Source organism: Petaurus breviceps, unplaced genomic scaffold (assembly GCF_028583685.1).
Source record: "Petaurus breviceps papuanus isolate PSGF00001 unplaced genomic scaffold, PetGlider_PUasm1.0 90383, whole genome shotgun sequence".
In the NCBI taxonomy this organism is placed as follows: domain Eukaryota; kingdom Metazoa; phylum Chordata; class Mammalia; order Diprotodontia; family Petauridae; genus Petaurus; species Petaurus breviceps.
The window spans coordinates 1827141-1844373 of record NW_027187234.1 but is presented as its reverse complement, the minus strand read 5'-3'; the positions used below and the strand labels follow the sequence as shown (position 1 = coordinate 1844373).

Sequence of the window (17233 nt, the reverse complement as noted above, 5' to 3'; positions counted from 1 at the left end):
GTGCCTCGTCTAATTTTCATATGTAGTCAGTGGCAAAGCTGTAGTTCAAACCTAGGTCCTCGAATTCCAAATTAGACCATCTTGCTGCTGTCACCTTATTTTATAGGCAGCATAGTGTACAGCATAGAGAGCTGGCCTTGTAGTCAGGAGTGTTGCCTCTGACCTATTGCTGTATGACCCTGAACAAGTCATTGTTCAGCTGTCTCATTTTCCAATACAATTCTTTGAGATTGTATGTAAGTTACAGGGGAGATATTGATCTGCCTTGATATAGGGTGTCCACACTGATGTAATCATGAAGCTGAGTTAAAAAAATTGAAACACCAACAAAAACAGAATCAAATAGGTATGCAAATAAAAATAAAATTATACATAAACCTTTTCTGTAATATACCATATGTCTGAACAAAAGAAGACAAAAGAAATGAACAAAGAATAAGCTTTGTTTTCCCTTCTGAATTTTCTAGCTTTAGTTCTACTACTTTTCACTTGGGATACTTCCATGGGATTTCTAGAGATTTGGACTTTCAAAGCTTGAAAGATGATGGTGTTCCTTGTAGTCTATTGGAGGCTGCGCCCCTCTGATACTTGCACGACTGGTTGAAAAGTGATCATTAGGCCAATCTTTTGTTTTTGGGGAGAAGTGATAAACTTGTGGCCAGCAGGCAGACACCATGCAGTCCACAATATGCCTGAGTACCACTAGAATCAGATTAAAACGTAATTGGAGAATATTTGCTAAAATGAAAATACAACCAAACATAGATAATATTAATATGTGGGGGTTTTTTTTTGCTTTTTGGATGTCAATTGGGGTTAAGTGATTTGCCCAAGGTCACACAGCTAGTAAGTGTTAAGTCTCTGAGGCTGTATTTGAACTCAGGTCCTCCTGACTCCAGGGCCGGTGCTCTATTCACTGAGCCACCTAGCCACAAATATATGGTTTTCTAAGTGAAGATATGACCAGCAGAGATCCTTATGTACAGTTTAGTGTCCTGATTATATTTGAGTTTGACCCTACTGGTCTTAAGGATATGGATTTAAAGCCAAAGGTATTGTAGACATCATTCCATTTATTGAAAAGACAAAGGAGGCAGAGGCTCAGCTCAGAAAGGCACACTCACTCGGCTGAAGTCATAGTTCATGAAGTGGCAAAGTTGAGATTTGAAGCTGGGTCTTGTGGCTCCACATCCCCCCCTTTTTATACTAGAATACATAGTAGTAAGATACATCACTGCCACCTAAAGGTTGTTTATTGAAGAGAAAGTACTTGTCTTAGAGATAATATTGCACAGGGCATTTTCAAAGGTGCTCATTGATGTTACAATATTTGGATGTATCATATTTACTTTTAAAATTTAGTTGTTTAGTTTTAAGGTAATAATGGAATCCTGAACTGGTCCTTTCTTGTATTATGCTTGGACTTTTGGTTTTTTCTGCATTTGAGAAAGGGCTAAACTCAACCCCACCTTTTCCTTCTGTCCCCACTCAGGGAACTTGAAATTCCAGGTAATAAGCATGGCTGCCAGAACAAAGGTGTTATGATTTCTGGTGATAGAGAAAATATAATTTACCTAGAAGAGGTCCACAAAGTAAATCTGAGAGAATGAATGCACTGCTTTATAATAATCTTTAGTTATATCCTGGACCTAACCCAAAAGCAGGAAGGAAGCAGGGAAAAAAAAGGAAAAGATTCATTATTGTAATGATTGCTAGGCTGGAAACTACTCAGAAGAAAGAATCTGGAGACTCTAGAGGTGATCTATAATTTCACTTATTTTAATGACACCCTGAGAGATCAAGAGAAGTGTTATATTCCACATATAACATAGGGAGAAGTAGCAGTCCAGAGAGCTCCTGAGAGGTCAGGTAACTTCTCCAAGAAGTCCAAGGTTATACAGCTAATGTGTAGATGTTCATGAGCTATATTACATTGTCACCACTTTAAAAAATACACAATTGTCCTTTATACATTGAGATGAAGCTCTCGATCCACCGTCAATAGGACATTCACTTATTTCTCCTGCTGTGGGGATGGATGCTGGGGTTATTCACATTCTCTTGTCTGGTTGCATTCAGGACCAACAGCATTTGTAAATTGACTGGTTATGTTTGAATTGGTTTTCTGAAGCCATGGGAAAGATTTTCTCAGTGCTACTTTATGGTTAATGAGTCCACAACCTTGGCCTTATTCCAGTTGGTTTCTAGTCATCTGAAAAAAAAATTGGAACATCTAAATGACCCAGTGCCTCTTCATCTTAGCCCTCTGTGCTCTGATTGACCTTCAATAACATGAGAGGGAGTGGTGCTGAGGCAGAGTAGGAAGTGGGCAAGGAAGGGTTGGGGTAGGGAGATAAGGATATCTCAAAGTCTTATCCTACTTATACTAAGAGATGTGGTATGATATTATATGGTTTTCCCCCCAAAGAAGCATATAATCTAAGTCAGGAAATAGGACAAACAAACATGAACCTGTCGGGTTTCCCCAATCCTAGAGTAAAGTACCATGAATAGGTGGTGAAACATGTATGAGGAGCATATGTCTTAAATCAGTATCGTAATAAGTACTGCACAAACTTTAGGGTAAAGGGCTCTCTTTGTCATCTTATCAATATAAGAAATATGCTCAGTTATCCTTCCATGAATTAACTGGACCAGTTCCCAGGAAGCCATTCCATTAAGGAATGTCTAGAGGCTCAAGTCACTACTGCTCGCCCTAGGAAAAGGTACAACAAGCAGATTAATTTCCAGGTCTTGATTCCCTCCTGAAACATCTGACCCTGCTTATGGAAAATTAGTTGTTGTGTGATAGAGTAATATTAATGGGATTTAAGATCTTCTCTGCTCATTCATAGGCTTCATGTGGAGCCCATTAAGGGAAGCTTGCTTAGGGGAGGTTTGCTTGTAGGAAGACTTTCACTCCTTTTGCTAATTTCTAATTAGGCACTAAATCTTGAGGGTTGTGATGCCTTCCGACTCTGAGAAGTGTATATATACTCTGAGTTGGTATTTTGTTTTGGGGGTTTTTGCTTATGAGAAGGATCTTGTGATTCCCTGGTCAAGATTCTGAGTGGTCATATGTTCAGAGTTCCCACCTGCTCAGATGTAAAGGTTCTTTCGAACCAGGGATGTATGTAAAGTGTATAGTTGATTCAGGCAGTCAGAGTCCTGTCTGTTGGTCTTTATTTTTGTTTGTATTTTCTCTGAATTTCAGGGTGCTGACTTTTCCCTTGGATTGTTGACCTCTTAAACAGCTATCTTTCCTAGTGAAGCAAATTTAAGAACGTGTGCTAGCAGTCATCCTGGGTATTCCAGTGTGGTTGCCACTACAGACAGTCAGTCAATAAGCATTAATTGGGCACTTATTATGTGCCAAGTACTGTGCTAAACTTTGGAGATTCAAAGAAGACAAAAGTCAGTTCCTCTTTTCAAGAAACTCACAGTCAAATGGGGGAGACAACATGCAGACATCTTAGATAAACAAGATATATACAGGATAAATTGAGGATAATAAACAGAGTGAAGACACTAGTCATAGGGACTAATAGTAAGGGAGAGCAAGAAAGTCTTTTTGTAGAAGGTAGTGTTTTAGCTGGGGCTTGAAGGAAGCCAGAGAAGTCAGGAGGTAGAAATAAGGAGGGAGAAAATGTGGGACAGTTACTGAAAATATATGGAATCTGGAGATGTAAGGAGGTTAATATCCTGAAAGACTGGTTTTTGCTCTCAAGGAGCTTATAGACTAAATAGGGAAATAGGATAAGACACACATGGAGAAGTCATGAAAAACAAACTAAACTCACTTGGCAAAGAGAAATTGGACAAACTCAAATCACAATAAAGGAAACTGCATATGGATGTAGTGAAATAAAATAATGTCATGGCTGGAATTGGATGCAGATATAAGAGATTTACTAGGGAAGATGTTTTGAGAAGGGTTTACCAGGAGGGAGAGCCTGTGACTTAATGAATAGGATGGTGTGTGTCCCTTGTGTTTCTCCTCAATCCAAGTCAGGTCTCTCAGGATGAAGGCCAAAAAATTTTGGCAGTGATAAAAATATGCTTCTTAGGAACACTGTTTGGTTGCTGGAGTATGCCTTCCTTGTTCATGTTTGGGGTGTTTTTCTCTCTCTCATCATCGTCGTCGTCATCATCATCATCATCATCATCATCATCATTTTTACTATATTTCACAATACCTGAGCTCATAGAAATGTAGTTGTAATTTTCTGCCAGGCTGGCACCCAGTGTCCAACCCTCCTCTTGTACATCTTCTACCAAGAATTGATCAGGGTTCCATTCTGTAAGACTGTGAGTTCTATTCTGCCAGGTCTGACCGTGGAATCTCTTTCCTGTTAGGGACTTAAAGGAAAATGAGCGTCATTCTCTTTGGAAGGAACTTTTGTTTTCCTGGGGGACAATACCACCTAAGCCTTGCCAGCTGGATGATTTGGGCTTCAAGGAATCATGCTAATGGGTGGGTAGGGTGGTACTGGTCTGGTACATGGGGCAATCCAAGCTCCTGTTCTATAAATAAGGCTCTGCTGAGGTGACTCATCCATCACCACTGTCTCCAGACCTCAGAGAAAAGTGAGATCTAACAGTTGTCATCATGAAATTCCTTCTTCTTACTGTTGGACTGGCCCTCATTGGTGCCATCCAGGCCATTGAAAATATCCGCTACAAGAAAGATTTAGTGGTTGAAAAGGTAAGAAAAGGTGAAGGTAAGTTTGAATGGGATGATTTGGACCAGTGTTACTCTTAGTGATGGGTCAGGCATCGGGGTGACAGGGTGAATCATATTCCTAGGGGACAATGCTTCCTGGAATAAGAGGGCAACAATTCCTTTGTTTATTGTAGGGATTTATCCATTTCCTACCCATTAGAGTCAAATTTAGGTTTGATGTAAGGGAAAACTCCCTTACAGTTATAATGTATCACATAGTTCAATGGATTGCTTCTGGGGGTAATGGGTTCTCCCTCTCTGGTGAGCTTCAAATAAAGATCCAATGACCACTTGAGGGGTATCTTGTATCTGTCTGTGTTAGCCTCTGAATTCTCTTCCAAATTTAAGGTTATACATTTCTGTGATTCTGTTACAGTCTTCCCATTTCATTTTTGGTGATTTTTTTTTACCTCTTAACTAGAATTTGACTTAAAAAATCTTGGATAAATAGGGAGAGATTTTCCATTTTTTAAGATGGTTTTAAGGCATTTTATATAGAGGTTTCCTCTATCTAGGGAGTGAGTATTCTAGAATTGGGAGAGAAGAGCATGTTTAGAGACACTCTCCTCATGGTTAGCACTGATTACAGGGGAGAAGGGTACACACCACAGAAATGACAGTTGTCCCTGGGAGAACTACGATTGTGTCCCTAGAACAGGGGTTCATGCCACTGAGAACTCTTTTTCCCTTCGATTACTCCCTGTTTTTCAATTCTTTTTTCGTTCTGTCATTCTCCTCCATAGGTTACTCTTCTTTGACCATTTCTATAATGCTAAGCCTTTAGACTAAGCCCAGGGATTCTTGAATATGTGACTTCTCCCAAATCAAGCCATTTGCTTTCTAGGGCCATTGAAGCAGGTTTGTGTGAATGGGGGCTGTCTTTTCAGAAGAGCAGTTTTATTCCTACCTGTGCCATTCAGAGAAATTCATTCTTTTCTGTGCCACAGTTATGAAATAACTGGGGTTGAAAAGTTTCTCTGAGAGCAAAATAGAAGGGGCCATAGACTTCTCTTTTCATCACTGTTTTCCACACTTGGAAACTCACCTTTTCTTTTACTTCTTTCCTTTTGTTTTCTTGTGTAAGGCATATGAATATTTGCACATTTCCTCCCAAATTATTCTATGATAATAGCAATATTCCAGCAAGTTTAGTACCACATAAACTTTAAGATATTTATAATTCTCCAATGCTGTGATTAATGCAGGAATTCCTTCCATCAGCACAGCCTGTCTATGCTTTCTCATCTTACATTATTCTTTATTCTTATTCCTTGTTCTCCCATAGGGGATTTCTCCAGTATATGCTGGGGACCTCCCTCTGTGCCTTTTTATAATTTGTGGGTCCTCGTGCAACACTTTTCTTATCCCTTCCTTACATGATTAACCCACATGCTTTTCCAGTTATATAAATTATTGAATGTTATCATACAAGAGATTGCTCAACAGAGTTAAAATGACAGAGATGTTCTCAGATTCTATAAATCAAAGGGGATGGACTTCACTGGTCATAGAAATTCCTACTTATGCATCTGGCAGCAACTATGGCATACACCTGACTAGGATCAGGGTTAATTGGAGCTTCTCTATATCTAGCATTAATTCTTTTAGATTCCAGCCAACAACATGAACCTTGGGGTTAAAAGTCTTCAGGGCCAGGGAAGGATATGGCAGGGGCAGTAAGAAAGAGGTCAGCTATGCCTGAGAACCCTGAGGCAGAGTTTCATAAGTATATTCTCTATAGCTTGTAGGGCCATGGTATCTCAGACAAGAAGTAAAGGCCATGGAATTCTCAATCCCCTTGTTGGATATGGACATTAAGGAAGTGAACCGGACTCCTGAAGGCAACCTGGAACTGGTTGTGTTGGAGAAGTAAGTACCACTTTCTCCTAAGATGACCAAAGAAAGTAATAAATCAGGGAACAGAGAATTACAGCTTTGAGGGAAATTTTGAAGGAGATTGAACAAGTATGTTTTGGGGTGATGTTGGAAACTATGCCTTGCTTTTAGCAGCAAAAGCTATGAAGGGCAGAGACCATGGGACAGACTACTAAAGTAAAACCTTTTGTCCTAAGTTGATCAAGGCTTGTTACCTAAATAGGGTTTTATTATCCCTTTCCTGAGTTTCTGACACAACTGCTCCTTGTCATAGGGACAGATTCTTGTCTAAATGATGAAATGCAACCAAATGCAAATGGTGGAGCTGATGTATCTTTTCTGTCTCAATGAGGAGAGCAATTTAACTTCTAGGACTCTTAGATGGAATAAAAAGAAATTTAAAGTGCATGTTAGCCATTTGGCTAAAACTGGTAGGATTCAGGAACTGGAGCTTGGCTCCTCCAGGGGGCAAAAAACACAAAGGAAATGAACCTGAACTGTGGGCATAGTCTTGGCACCTTCAGATTTGGAATTTTACTTTCAAAGCTTGGAAGACAGTACCGAGGAAGGAAGTGGGGAACTTTATGTCATGAAACTGCATCCCCTAAAGCTACAGAATCTCCCACATTCAGTGAATTACCCAATTGTTTGGTTTTTAGGGCACCAAATTATTGCTTCAAATGACTGGTTTTTCATAAAGTCTCTATTTACACATATGCTGTTTTCTGACTAATGGATTATAATTTCACTTATCAAGAAAAGTTGAATTCAGTCAAAGCACTAGGTGTAGCGTCTTGTGAATAAGAAAACCTGAATAAATGTTTGTTGAATAGAACTGATTTGATAGAACAACTAACTGTTCATTTGCTTCTGGGTGATGAAAATAACTCGATACTCTTTTAGATTTTCCTTGTTTCTCAATTTTTTCAGGTGTGGTATGAGCTCTTCAAACTACCCTGGTTATTCTCCCCCTTGGTCTGGTATTTGGTTCATAAAAAGTGGGGTTTGAGAAAAGACTGACAAATTTGATTGGCTTTTCAGGACTGACAGGTGTGTTGAGAAGAAGTTTCTTCTAAAGAAAACTGAGAGACCTGCTGAGTTTGAGATCTACAGTAGGTATCACCAAGTCTTGGTTCCAAATACTGTTTATACAGTCCCTATTTACATGGAGCTCCAGAAAGGAAGCACATTCCCTTATATGCAACAGAAGGCTAAAAGAGCTCTTTCTTACTCTTTTTTTTCCATTAGAGGCCAATATTTAAACCTATACTGTTAACTGGGCTCTTTTTATAAGGTAAAGCGAAATGATTATGCTATGTCAATTTAAAACTGACATATTAAACTCCTTTTAACGTCTAAGAAAAAAAATTCTTAAAATAGTAACCAATAAAATTCGGAAGGTGGCAGATGGTATGACTGGCAGATGGAATAAAAACCTCATTATCTCAGTGTGTGTACATGGGTTGGGGATGAGGTAGAGAATGAAGGGGAGACTGCTTTTATAAATAGAAAGGTAAAAGATGAACTGGAATATATACTATTGGGGAAGGGGTATTATTGAACTTTGATCTCAAATTAAGAACTTGATTCCAAATAAAAAATATGAACAGGTTTTTCTCAAAACAGAGATGGGAAATAAATTATTGAGATTCTTTCTTGATAGAACTGTGGTATTTACTTATTTATCTATGATATTATTATAAGTATAGGGTAGTATAGTGGAAAAATTTTTTCCAGAAGATTCAGTCTCTGAGGAATTATGCTTGTATTCCTGGCGTACTATTTAATTCCTGTATCTTGGGAGAGTCATTTTCCATGTGTAGGTCCTAGTTCCATTATCTATGAAATCATAGGACTGGACTGGACAACCATGAAAGGTTCCTTTCAGCTCAACATCTAGTGAAAGAAGAATTTATTGAAGGTGATTATTTCAAATCTTGGGAACATTGACCTAGAAGGCTGAGATGTGGAGGACTATTAAGGGATAGGACCATCATGAAGCATTTGCTTCTGGTTGTAATTCCTGGCTTAGGTATGCCTTAAAGAAGTTAGGAGGCATTGTTGAATTAACAGCAGTTAAGAGATCGGCAGGCCAAGGAGAGGACAGAAGAGGGGGGTGGGGGGATAAAGAAAGTAAGAACCAAAAAGTTTTTCCTTTGTAACCCTTACTGAGGGATTCCTTACCCTTGTGGACTTGTTGGGGGAAAGTTAGATTGATTTTAAAGTAGCATCCCAGATGTTTCAGATTGCTTCAAATTTGGAAAGAGAATTTAGATTTTTCCTTATGGCTTCTGTCCTAGTTCCTTCAGAATCTGCCTCATACACTTTCTATGTCATGGAAACTGATTATGACAACTACGTCCTCTTTTGCTTGGAGAACATCAACTACAGGGAGAAAATGGCATGTGCACACTATGGTATGTAACTTATTCATTAGAAGTTTGAATGAGCTATGACAACAAATCATCATTAATAACACACATTATCAAGAACCTAATAAGTCAACAACCAGTTCAAGCATTTATTAAGCATTTTTATATGGCAGGCACTGTGCTAAGAACTGGCAATACATATATACAAATTTACAAAGATTTACAGAAAATTTACAAAAAGTACAAAGAAAGGCAAAAACAGTCTTTTCCCTCAAAGAGCTCACATTCAAATAGGAAAGACAACATGCAACCATTATGTATAAATAAGCTATCTGCAGAATAGATATAAGGTACTCTCAGAGGGAAGGCAGTAAGAGCAATTATGGAACTATCTGAAGTTACTGGAACCAGATTAGAGTCCAGAAGATTAATAATCATCTAGCCAACACAACCGATACAAATTCAGCCTACATATTTCTCTTTCTCCCCTTTAAGTGTATATATATATATGTATATATATATATATAATATACATACATACATATTCCATAGGTGTATGTATGTGTATGTATTTGCAGGGCAGTTAGGTGATGCATTGAACAGAGTGCAGGACCTGGAGTCAGGCAGACTCATCTTCCTGAGTAGTTCAAATCTGGCCTCAAACATTTACTAGCTATGTGACCCTAGGCAAGTCACTTAAACCTGTCTCAGTTCTTCATCTATAAAATTAGCTAGAGAAGTAAATGACAAGCACACTCCAATATCTTTGCAAGAAAACTCCAAATTGGATCATGAAGACTTGGACATGATTGAAAAACAATGGAAAATATGTATATGATAAAAGAGGGAGGAAAGAAAGGAAAGAGAGAAAGACATACAAAGAGAGAGAGTCAGAGAGAGACAGAGAGATGGAGAGAATCACAGTTGATTTCTCATTATAATGTGAAATAACCCTGGCTGGTGACCCTGATTGAAGCATAAACTCTGGCAAACTTTACCAAAATTGGAAAGGTTGTGAGTATAGAAAGGCCCAATGATAGACTATGTCTGTTATCCATCCTAGCTAAGTTCAGAGAGGTTCATCAGCATATTGACTTTCAGGGTGATGATCTTTTTAGTCTCAGTAACTCTCTGAAACTATCCCCTGGTTAAGGGATTGTAATTTGCTTTGGTGGAGGAGTAGAAAACCACAGGTTCTTGAAGTAGTTTGTGAAGTATATAATTAACAACATGTTATAGGTTAAAGGATATAATGTAATGAATTTCTGTGGCAAGCTGAATTTAGAATTATCTATAGAAATGGTTGACATTTATAGAGAACTTTAAGGGCTACAAAGCCCTTTGAATAACTTTATCTTACCTGGATAATAGTTTAAATAATGACTAATGGGGCATAATGTGTATCAAGGCTAGGAACATAGGGACCAGATATAATTTTAAACACATAGCATGAAAAAAGTACATATGTGTGTTTGTATGAAGTCTGCACTTTCATGTAAGTTTATTAATCAGTATGATTGAATCAATTAAATGACTCAGTCCAATAATTTGTTTGACTGATTTTCCCTCCACTGAATTGCCTAAATGAGGCTATATATGTGAAATCCCTTTAAAAATTTAAGCAAGATAGGCAATTGAATACTATTCCTATTACTTTTATAATTAGTACTACACTATTAATAATAGTAATAGACTAGTTTCTTGATAACCTGCATGGGGATCATAGAGATTCTGGTGGTATGTATGACCTAAGAAGCTCTTCATAAGGGAACATATTTTCTCTGAATTCTCATCAAGGTCTTACAAAAATAAATAAAATTATTTAAATTTTTAACTCTACAGTCAGAAGAATAGAGGACGACAAAGGCATGGAAGAATTCAAGCGAATTGTCAGGACTTTGACCATGCCCTATACAGTGATTGAAGTCCGTACAAGAGGTAGGTTTCTCAGATCTCAGATCAATGTTCAGAAAATAGATAGCTGAAGGGAGAATTTATATAAATCGAAAAGGTTCTTACTAGTCTCTAATAAGTAAGGAGATCAAAGCTTTCTCTTACAGAGAGCTACCTTACTTTTGGTTAATTATCTTACATATCCTCAAGATCCTTTCTGACTTATCTGTGAATGAATTTGAGCCAGTATAAAGTATAACTGAGAAAGGCAAGGTCACTGATCTCCATCCCTATTAGGATACAGTTGGTTATATTATATATTATATAGACATATATAATATATATACTATATAGTTATACCTGTTGGTAGGTATAATATGTAGCAAAGCTTAATTGTTCTGGTATCATATTTTATTCTGGTATTATATTTTAACCATGAAAAGCCTCAGTGATATTTATCAAAATTCTTTCCTCTGCTCATGGGTGGGAGTGTGTGTGGGGCTGTCAGAGGAAGCCCTCTCTGGGTTACCCAAGGATGAAAGAATTTGCCTCCTTATCCTTTGAAGGAGTAATTTTGCTATGTGGTTTCATTTGTAGTGATTTTACTCCCAAAAGCAATTTCTTTTTTCACCAAATGATGTCACTCAAGTATTTCTTTCTCTTTCCACAGACATGTGCCGTGTTTAGGTAAGTTCTTGGTTTACTTTTTTCCTTTGGGAAAATGCTTTGTCCTATTCCTTTCTAGATTTTCTACATTTAGGATATTTCAACATGTGGGGATCCCTGTAACCATGTGGTAAAGACTGTCCCCTGTTTCTTGGAAGGTTAAAGAGCCATGTTTGTAATATAATTCTCGATGTCCTGCTGGCCTGTCTGGAGTACTTACGCCTGAGAAGATTTAGGTTAAGATTTAGAGGGCTTATCCTATCAGTACTAAAATTCATAGGCTAGTTTTGCTTCTTTTGGGCATGATCTTTACACAGGCAATATTTTAATCATTCTTGACATGGTCACTTCCTTGACATGGAAAGTCAGAAAACTCAGGTCTTCTACTGGGACAGGGAATGCCTAGTAAAAGGGAGGTAGAAGATAATCACATCTTGTAAACTATGGAAGAGATCCTAGGAATCACCTTAATACAACCTCTTCTTTTACAGATGGAAAAGAAGGGAACGGTCATTTCCAATGTTATACAGTGTGAGGATCAGGACTAGAACCTAAATACCCTGACTCTGTTCAGGGGTGATTTTCCTCTGGAACAGTATACCCTTTAGACTATTGCTTCATCTTGTTGCCAATTGTGCTCTGACCTCAACTATGCAATGTAGCTCACTGAAGGATAGTGGCCCAAACTTTTGTGTTTCCTATGTTCAGACAGCGTGGACATGTAGTGGGCAGAGCCAGAAGGCAGGGAATCAATTTTCTCTCTGCATGAGCAGCAATTTTCTCCAATTTCATGCAAAATATGTAGAATAAGTTTCTTGTCTTCATACAATGGTCTAACTCTTTTAACTGGTGGGAGGAAATAACTAAACACTGACACATGTTATAGGGCAAGTTGTGCCCCAGGTAAGAAGATGACATCCCTTTTGCCCACATAAGTAATTTGTAACTTTATTATCTTTCATTATTCACAGGGAAAGCAGATGGAGTTATCCCCCTTCCAAGATCACCTCTCAGCATGGCAGATTCTATGGCGGTTTACATTCTGAAATTGCTAATATACTGAAAATCAAGGATACCACTTGAGTCTTTCACTTTCTTCTTTTTATTCAAGAAAGTGATGTCTACCACGTTTCTGTCTAGAGGATCTTATGCTTTCTTTCTGAGAGGTTTCTCTTTTTGTAGTAAATAAACCTGTTCAGCAATTACTCCTGAAGACTCTGTGTATTGAATTGGAGCATGATTTGGGTGAAATTATCAAAACATCCTAATTGAATATGGGCCATTTAAATAGGTGTTTTGAAATTTTAGTCTGCTGTATACTGACTGAGCTTCTCAGGAATCCCACCTTGATCATGTTATGTGCTACTAAATAAACATTCAAGTTAAGACAACAAGCATTTATTAAGTGCCTTCTATGAGCCAGACATTTTGCTCAGCACACATAGGGTTCTGTCTTGGCCCCTCTTCTCTTCTCCCTCTATATCACTGTATTTGGTGTTCTTATCAACTCCCATAATTACCATCTCTATGCTGATGATTCTCAAATCCCAACTTCCATATTGGCCTGTAATCTTGCATCTCCAGCTGCCTTTTAGACATCTCTATCTCCAACTGGATGTCCAGTAGATGTCTTAAACATAACATGTTCCATACTGAACTCTATATTTCTCTTTAAACCCTTGCCCCCTCCAACCTTCCCTATTACTGTAGAGGGTAACACCATCCTCCCACTAGCTCAGGCTCACAGACCAAGTCATTCTGGATCCCTCACTATCTCTTGCCCCTCACCTCCCACCCCCCATATCCAAGTTGTTACCAAGGCCTGTCAGTTTCACCTTTTCAATAGCTGTCATTTATGCCCCCTTCTCTCCTCTGCCACTGCTACTGCTCTGGTACAGGCTCTCATCACCTCACACCTAGACTATTGCCATAGGCTGCCGGTGGGTCTGCCTGCCTCAAGTATCTCCCTACTCCAATACATCCCCTATTAGATCACTAAAGCGATTTTCCTAAAGCAAAAGTTTGATCATGTCACCTCCCATGAAATTAATTCCAGTTGCTCCATATTCTTTCTAAGATCAAATATAAAATCCTCTTGTATTCAGAGCTTTTCATAACCCGGTCCCCCCCCACCTTTCCAGGATTTTTATACCTTATTCCCTGACATATACTCTTTACTTTAGTGACACTGGCCTCATTCTAGTTCCACGAATGAGACACTCTCTCTTACATCTTTGGATATTTTCTCTAGCTGTCCCCCATGCCTGGAATGTTTTTCCTCCTTATCTTCATCTATTGGCTTCCCTGACTTCCTTTAAATCCAGACTAAAACCCTATATTTTACAGGATCCCTTTCCCAACTGCTCTTAATTCTAGTCCCTTTCTTCTCTTAATTATTTCTTATTTATCCTGTACATGGTTTGTACATATTTGTTTGCTCGTTGCCTCCCTCTTTAGATTGTGATCTTTTGAGATAAGGGACTGTCTGTTGTCTCTTTTTGAATCCCCAACCTTTTGTGCACTGCCTGCCACATAGTAGGCACTTAAATGTTTATTGACTATTGAAAAGATTCTGGACAGAGGAACAGTAGGGAAAGACTATCTTTGTTTGGAGAGAGAGAGAGAGGTAATACTATTAGACTTAGAACTGGAAGGATGTCAGAGATGGTATAGTCCAATTCCCTCCTATTACAAATGAGGAAACTGAAGCCCAGAGAGACTAAATGAATTGCCCAAGATTACTCGGAGAATAAATGGTCAAAATGGAACTTGGACCCAGATCCTCTGTGCTTAGTAGAGGCCACTCTGGAGCAGAATTAAGTGAAAAAACAGTCCCTTTTGGGTCTTTGAATATAGGAGAACCACAGAATTATAAATTTAGGACTGGAATAAAGTTCAGAGGTTGTCTGGTTTAATGTCTTCATTTAAAAAATTAAGTAAAAAATTTAATTAAAATTAAACTCACCTTTCCCCCCCACAACTGAAAAAGAAAAACAAAACCTCCATTACTAATAAATATAGTCAAGCTAACAAATTCTCCCAATGAACACTTGCAAACAAGACAAAACAAAATCATGCTTCATTCTGCATGCTAAGTCCATCACCTTACCTCTCTGTCTACTACCCATCTGGAGCTGGACTGCATTTTTCATCAGGAGTCCTCTGGAACTGAATTGATCATTGAGTTTCTAAGTCTTTCGAAGTTGTTTTCATAATATCATTATTGTATAATTTGTTTTCCTAGTTCTGCTCTCACACTGTACTAGTTTATGAAATCTTCCTGGATTTTTCTGAAACCATCTCCTTCATCATTTCTTACAACACAATAGCATTCTATAACATTCAAATACCAAAATTTGTTCAGTCACTGCCCAGCTGAGAGGCACCCTTTCAGTTTCCATTTTTTTCTGCTACTAAATAGTTACTATAAATATATTTTATATATTCTTAGAGTTTTTTGTTTTTGTTTGTCTAGGAGTAATTCTTTCTCTTAATTTACCCTCTTTCTAATTCCCCCTTCACCATTTTCCCTTCTGTTTCCCTGTTGAGTGAAATGTGTTTCTTTACCCAATTGTGTAGGTTTGTGCGTATGCATGTGTGTGCGCGCGCGTGTGTGTGTATTCTTCCCACTTTTGACCAGTTTCAGTTCTGAGGGAAGTTCAGTATAAGTATTACTTATTCCCCCCTCTCTTTTTCTCTTTGCTTTTTTTAGACTTATCCTTAAACATCCCAATTATATGAAATAGTTTTTCCAGTCCTCTGCTGCATTCTCCTCTCCAGAGTATTCTGTTTCCCTTCCCTTTCCATTCTTCCTTTAAGCTCATAAAAATATGTCAGAATTATTCCAAGGCCCTCTGTCTAATCAGACTCCCTCTGTGATCCCTGATTGTAATAGGGTTTTGAGGGAATGTATTATCTCTCTATATTAGAGTGCAAAAAATTTATTCTTGTTTAGTCCTTTATGATTGTTAACTTATGATTAATTAAAAACATTTCTCTTGACTCTTGGTTATTTTTCAAAGTATCTATACAGTTTTAATATTTTCATCACGTATGTTAAGAAATCTTTCATTTTATCAAAGGTCTATTTTTCCTCTGTAGGATTGGTTTTACTGGATAAGTTATTCTTGGTTGTAAGACTATATCCTTTGCCTTTTGGAATATCATATTACAAAGTCTCTGCTCACTTAGTTTGGTGGTTGCTAAATCTTGTGTGATTCTGACTGTGGCTCCTTGGTTGTTAATTCTTTTTTTTTTTTTTAAGCAATTGGGGTTAAGTAACTTGCTCAGGGTTACATGGCCAGTTATTTCTGGGTGTGGTGCTAAGTATCAGAGCCCGGATTCCATCCCCAGGTCATTTCAACTCTGGGGCCAGTGGTCTTACTCACTGAGCCACCTGGCCACCCCTAAGCAATTGGGGTTAAGTAACTTGCTCAAGGTTACAAGGCCAGGTGTTTCTGGGTGGGTGCTAAGCGTCTGAGCCCAGATTCGATCCCAGGTCATCCTGACTCTGGGGCCAGTGCTCTTACTCGCTGTGTTACCTGGATGTCCCTGGTCGTTGAATTCTTTCTGATTGTTTGCAGCATTATTTCTTTGACCTAGAAACGCTGGATTTTGCCTAGAATATTCTTGAAATTTTCAATAGGTATTTCTTTCAGGAGGTGGATTCCTTCTACTTATACTTCGCTCTCTAGTTCTAAGAGATTTGGATATTTTAAAATTGAAATATGATATCTAGTCTCCTTTTTTTGGTCAAGGCTTTCAGGTAGTCCAACAACACTTAAATTATCTCTCCTTAATCTCTTTTCTAGACTGGTTGTTTTTGCTATGAGAGACCTTAAATTTTCTTCTCTCTCTATTTATTTTAGTTTTTGGACTTTGTTTTGACATTTCTTATTGTCTCATGGAATCATTGACTTCCATTTGATCTATTCTAGTTGTCAGGGCCTTTGCTGCTTGGATGAGGTTTTATACCTTCTATTCCAAGATGTTAATTCTCTTTTCAATTCTTTCTTCCATAGCTCTCATTTATTCTCCATTTTTTTCTTTAGCTTTCTCATTTCAATTACAGAAACAACAATAACATTGTAGCCTTTTTTTCTTAGCTCTTGCTTCATCTTTTCCAGGAATTCTAATTGAATTTGTGTCCAAGAAATGCTTCTCTTTGCCTGTAGCTGTTTGGAATCTTTGACTTCTGAGTTTGTGTTTTGAATGTTGATGTCATTATAATATCTCTTTATGGTGGTTTTTTTTACATTTTTGTTTGTTTTTCCAACCTGCTTTTTTTACTTTGGACTTTATGTTAGGACAAGGCTCTTTATGCTTATGGAGGGAAGGTCTAGGATGAGCTTGTGTCCTCAGGGTCCTTCTGCTGCATTCTTAAGAGTATTGAGTATTGTGTCATTCCTGTGGATCTGTAAGCTTTCAGTGATTCCAATGTGGTCTGAGACAGGACAAAGTTTGATTCCATCCCCACCTGTGATCCCCGCTCCCCATCTGAATTCTGCCAATTTCTCCACCTGTGCTTGATTGGGACTGTGTAATTATCTCCCTAGTTGGGAGTCACATTAGACTGCTTCTGTACTCAGCCACTATCAGTCAACTGGGAAGCTCTGCAGGTTTAGAGTGACAACAAATAGACATTTAACAAGTAATTGCCAATTTATTTGGCAGTAACATAAAAATTTTTTTTTATCCATGAGAG

The 17233-nt window shown here is 38.1% G+C and overlaps 1 protein-coding gene across 1 annotated transcript; it reads left to right on the top strand.

Moving 5' to 3' along the window:
* Positions 1 to 4609: 4609 nt before the first annotated feature.
* On the top strand, positions 4610 to 10997 carry LOC138177268 (beta-lactoglobulin-like). The gene is made up of 5 exons (XM_069108364.1): positions 4610 to 4705; positions 6465 to 6592; positions 7640 to 7710; positions 8899 to 9015; positions 10813 to 10997. Exons 1-5 carry the CDS (start codon positions 4610 to 4612, stop codon positions 10953 to 10955), a joined length of 555 nt encoding a protein of 184 aa, XP_068964465.1. The 3' UTR covers positions 10956 to 10997.
* Positions 10998 to 17233: the final 6236 nt, after the last annotated feature.

Excerpts from the sequence above, each read along its gene's own strand:
- LOC138177268 (XM_069108364.1), top strand. The coding sequence starts at position 4,610 with ATGAAATTCCTTCTTCTTACTGTTGGACTGGCCCTCATTGGTGCCATC. Across the intron at positions 6,593-7,639 it reads GAACTGGTTGTGTTGGAGAA|GACTGACAGGTGTGTTGAGA; the intron begins GTAAGTACCACT and ends TTGGCTTTTCAG. Across the intron at positions 9,016-10,812 it reads AATGGCATGTGCACACTATG|TCAGAAGAATAGAGGACGAC; the intron begins GTATGTAACTTA and ends TTAACTCTACAG.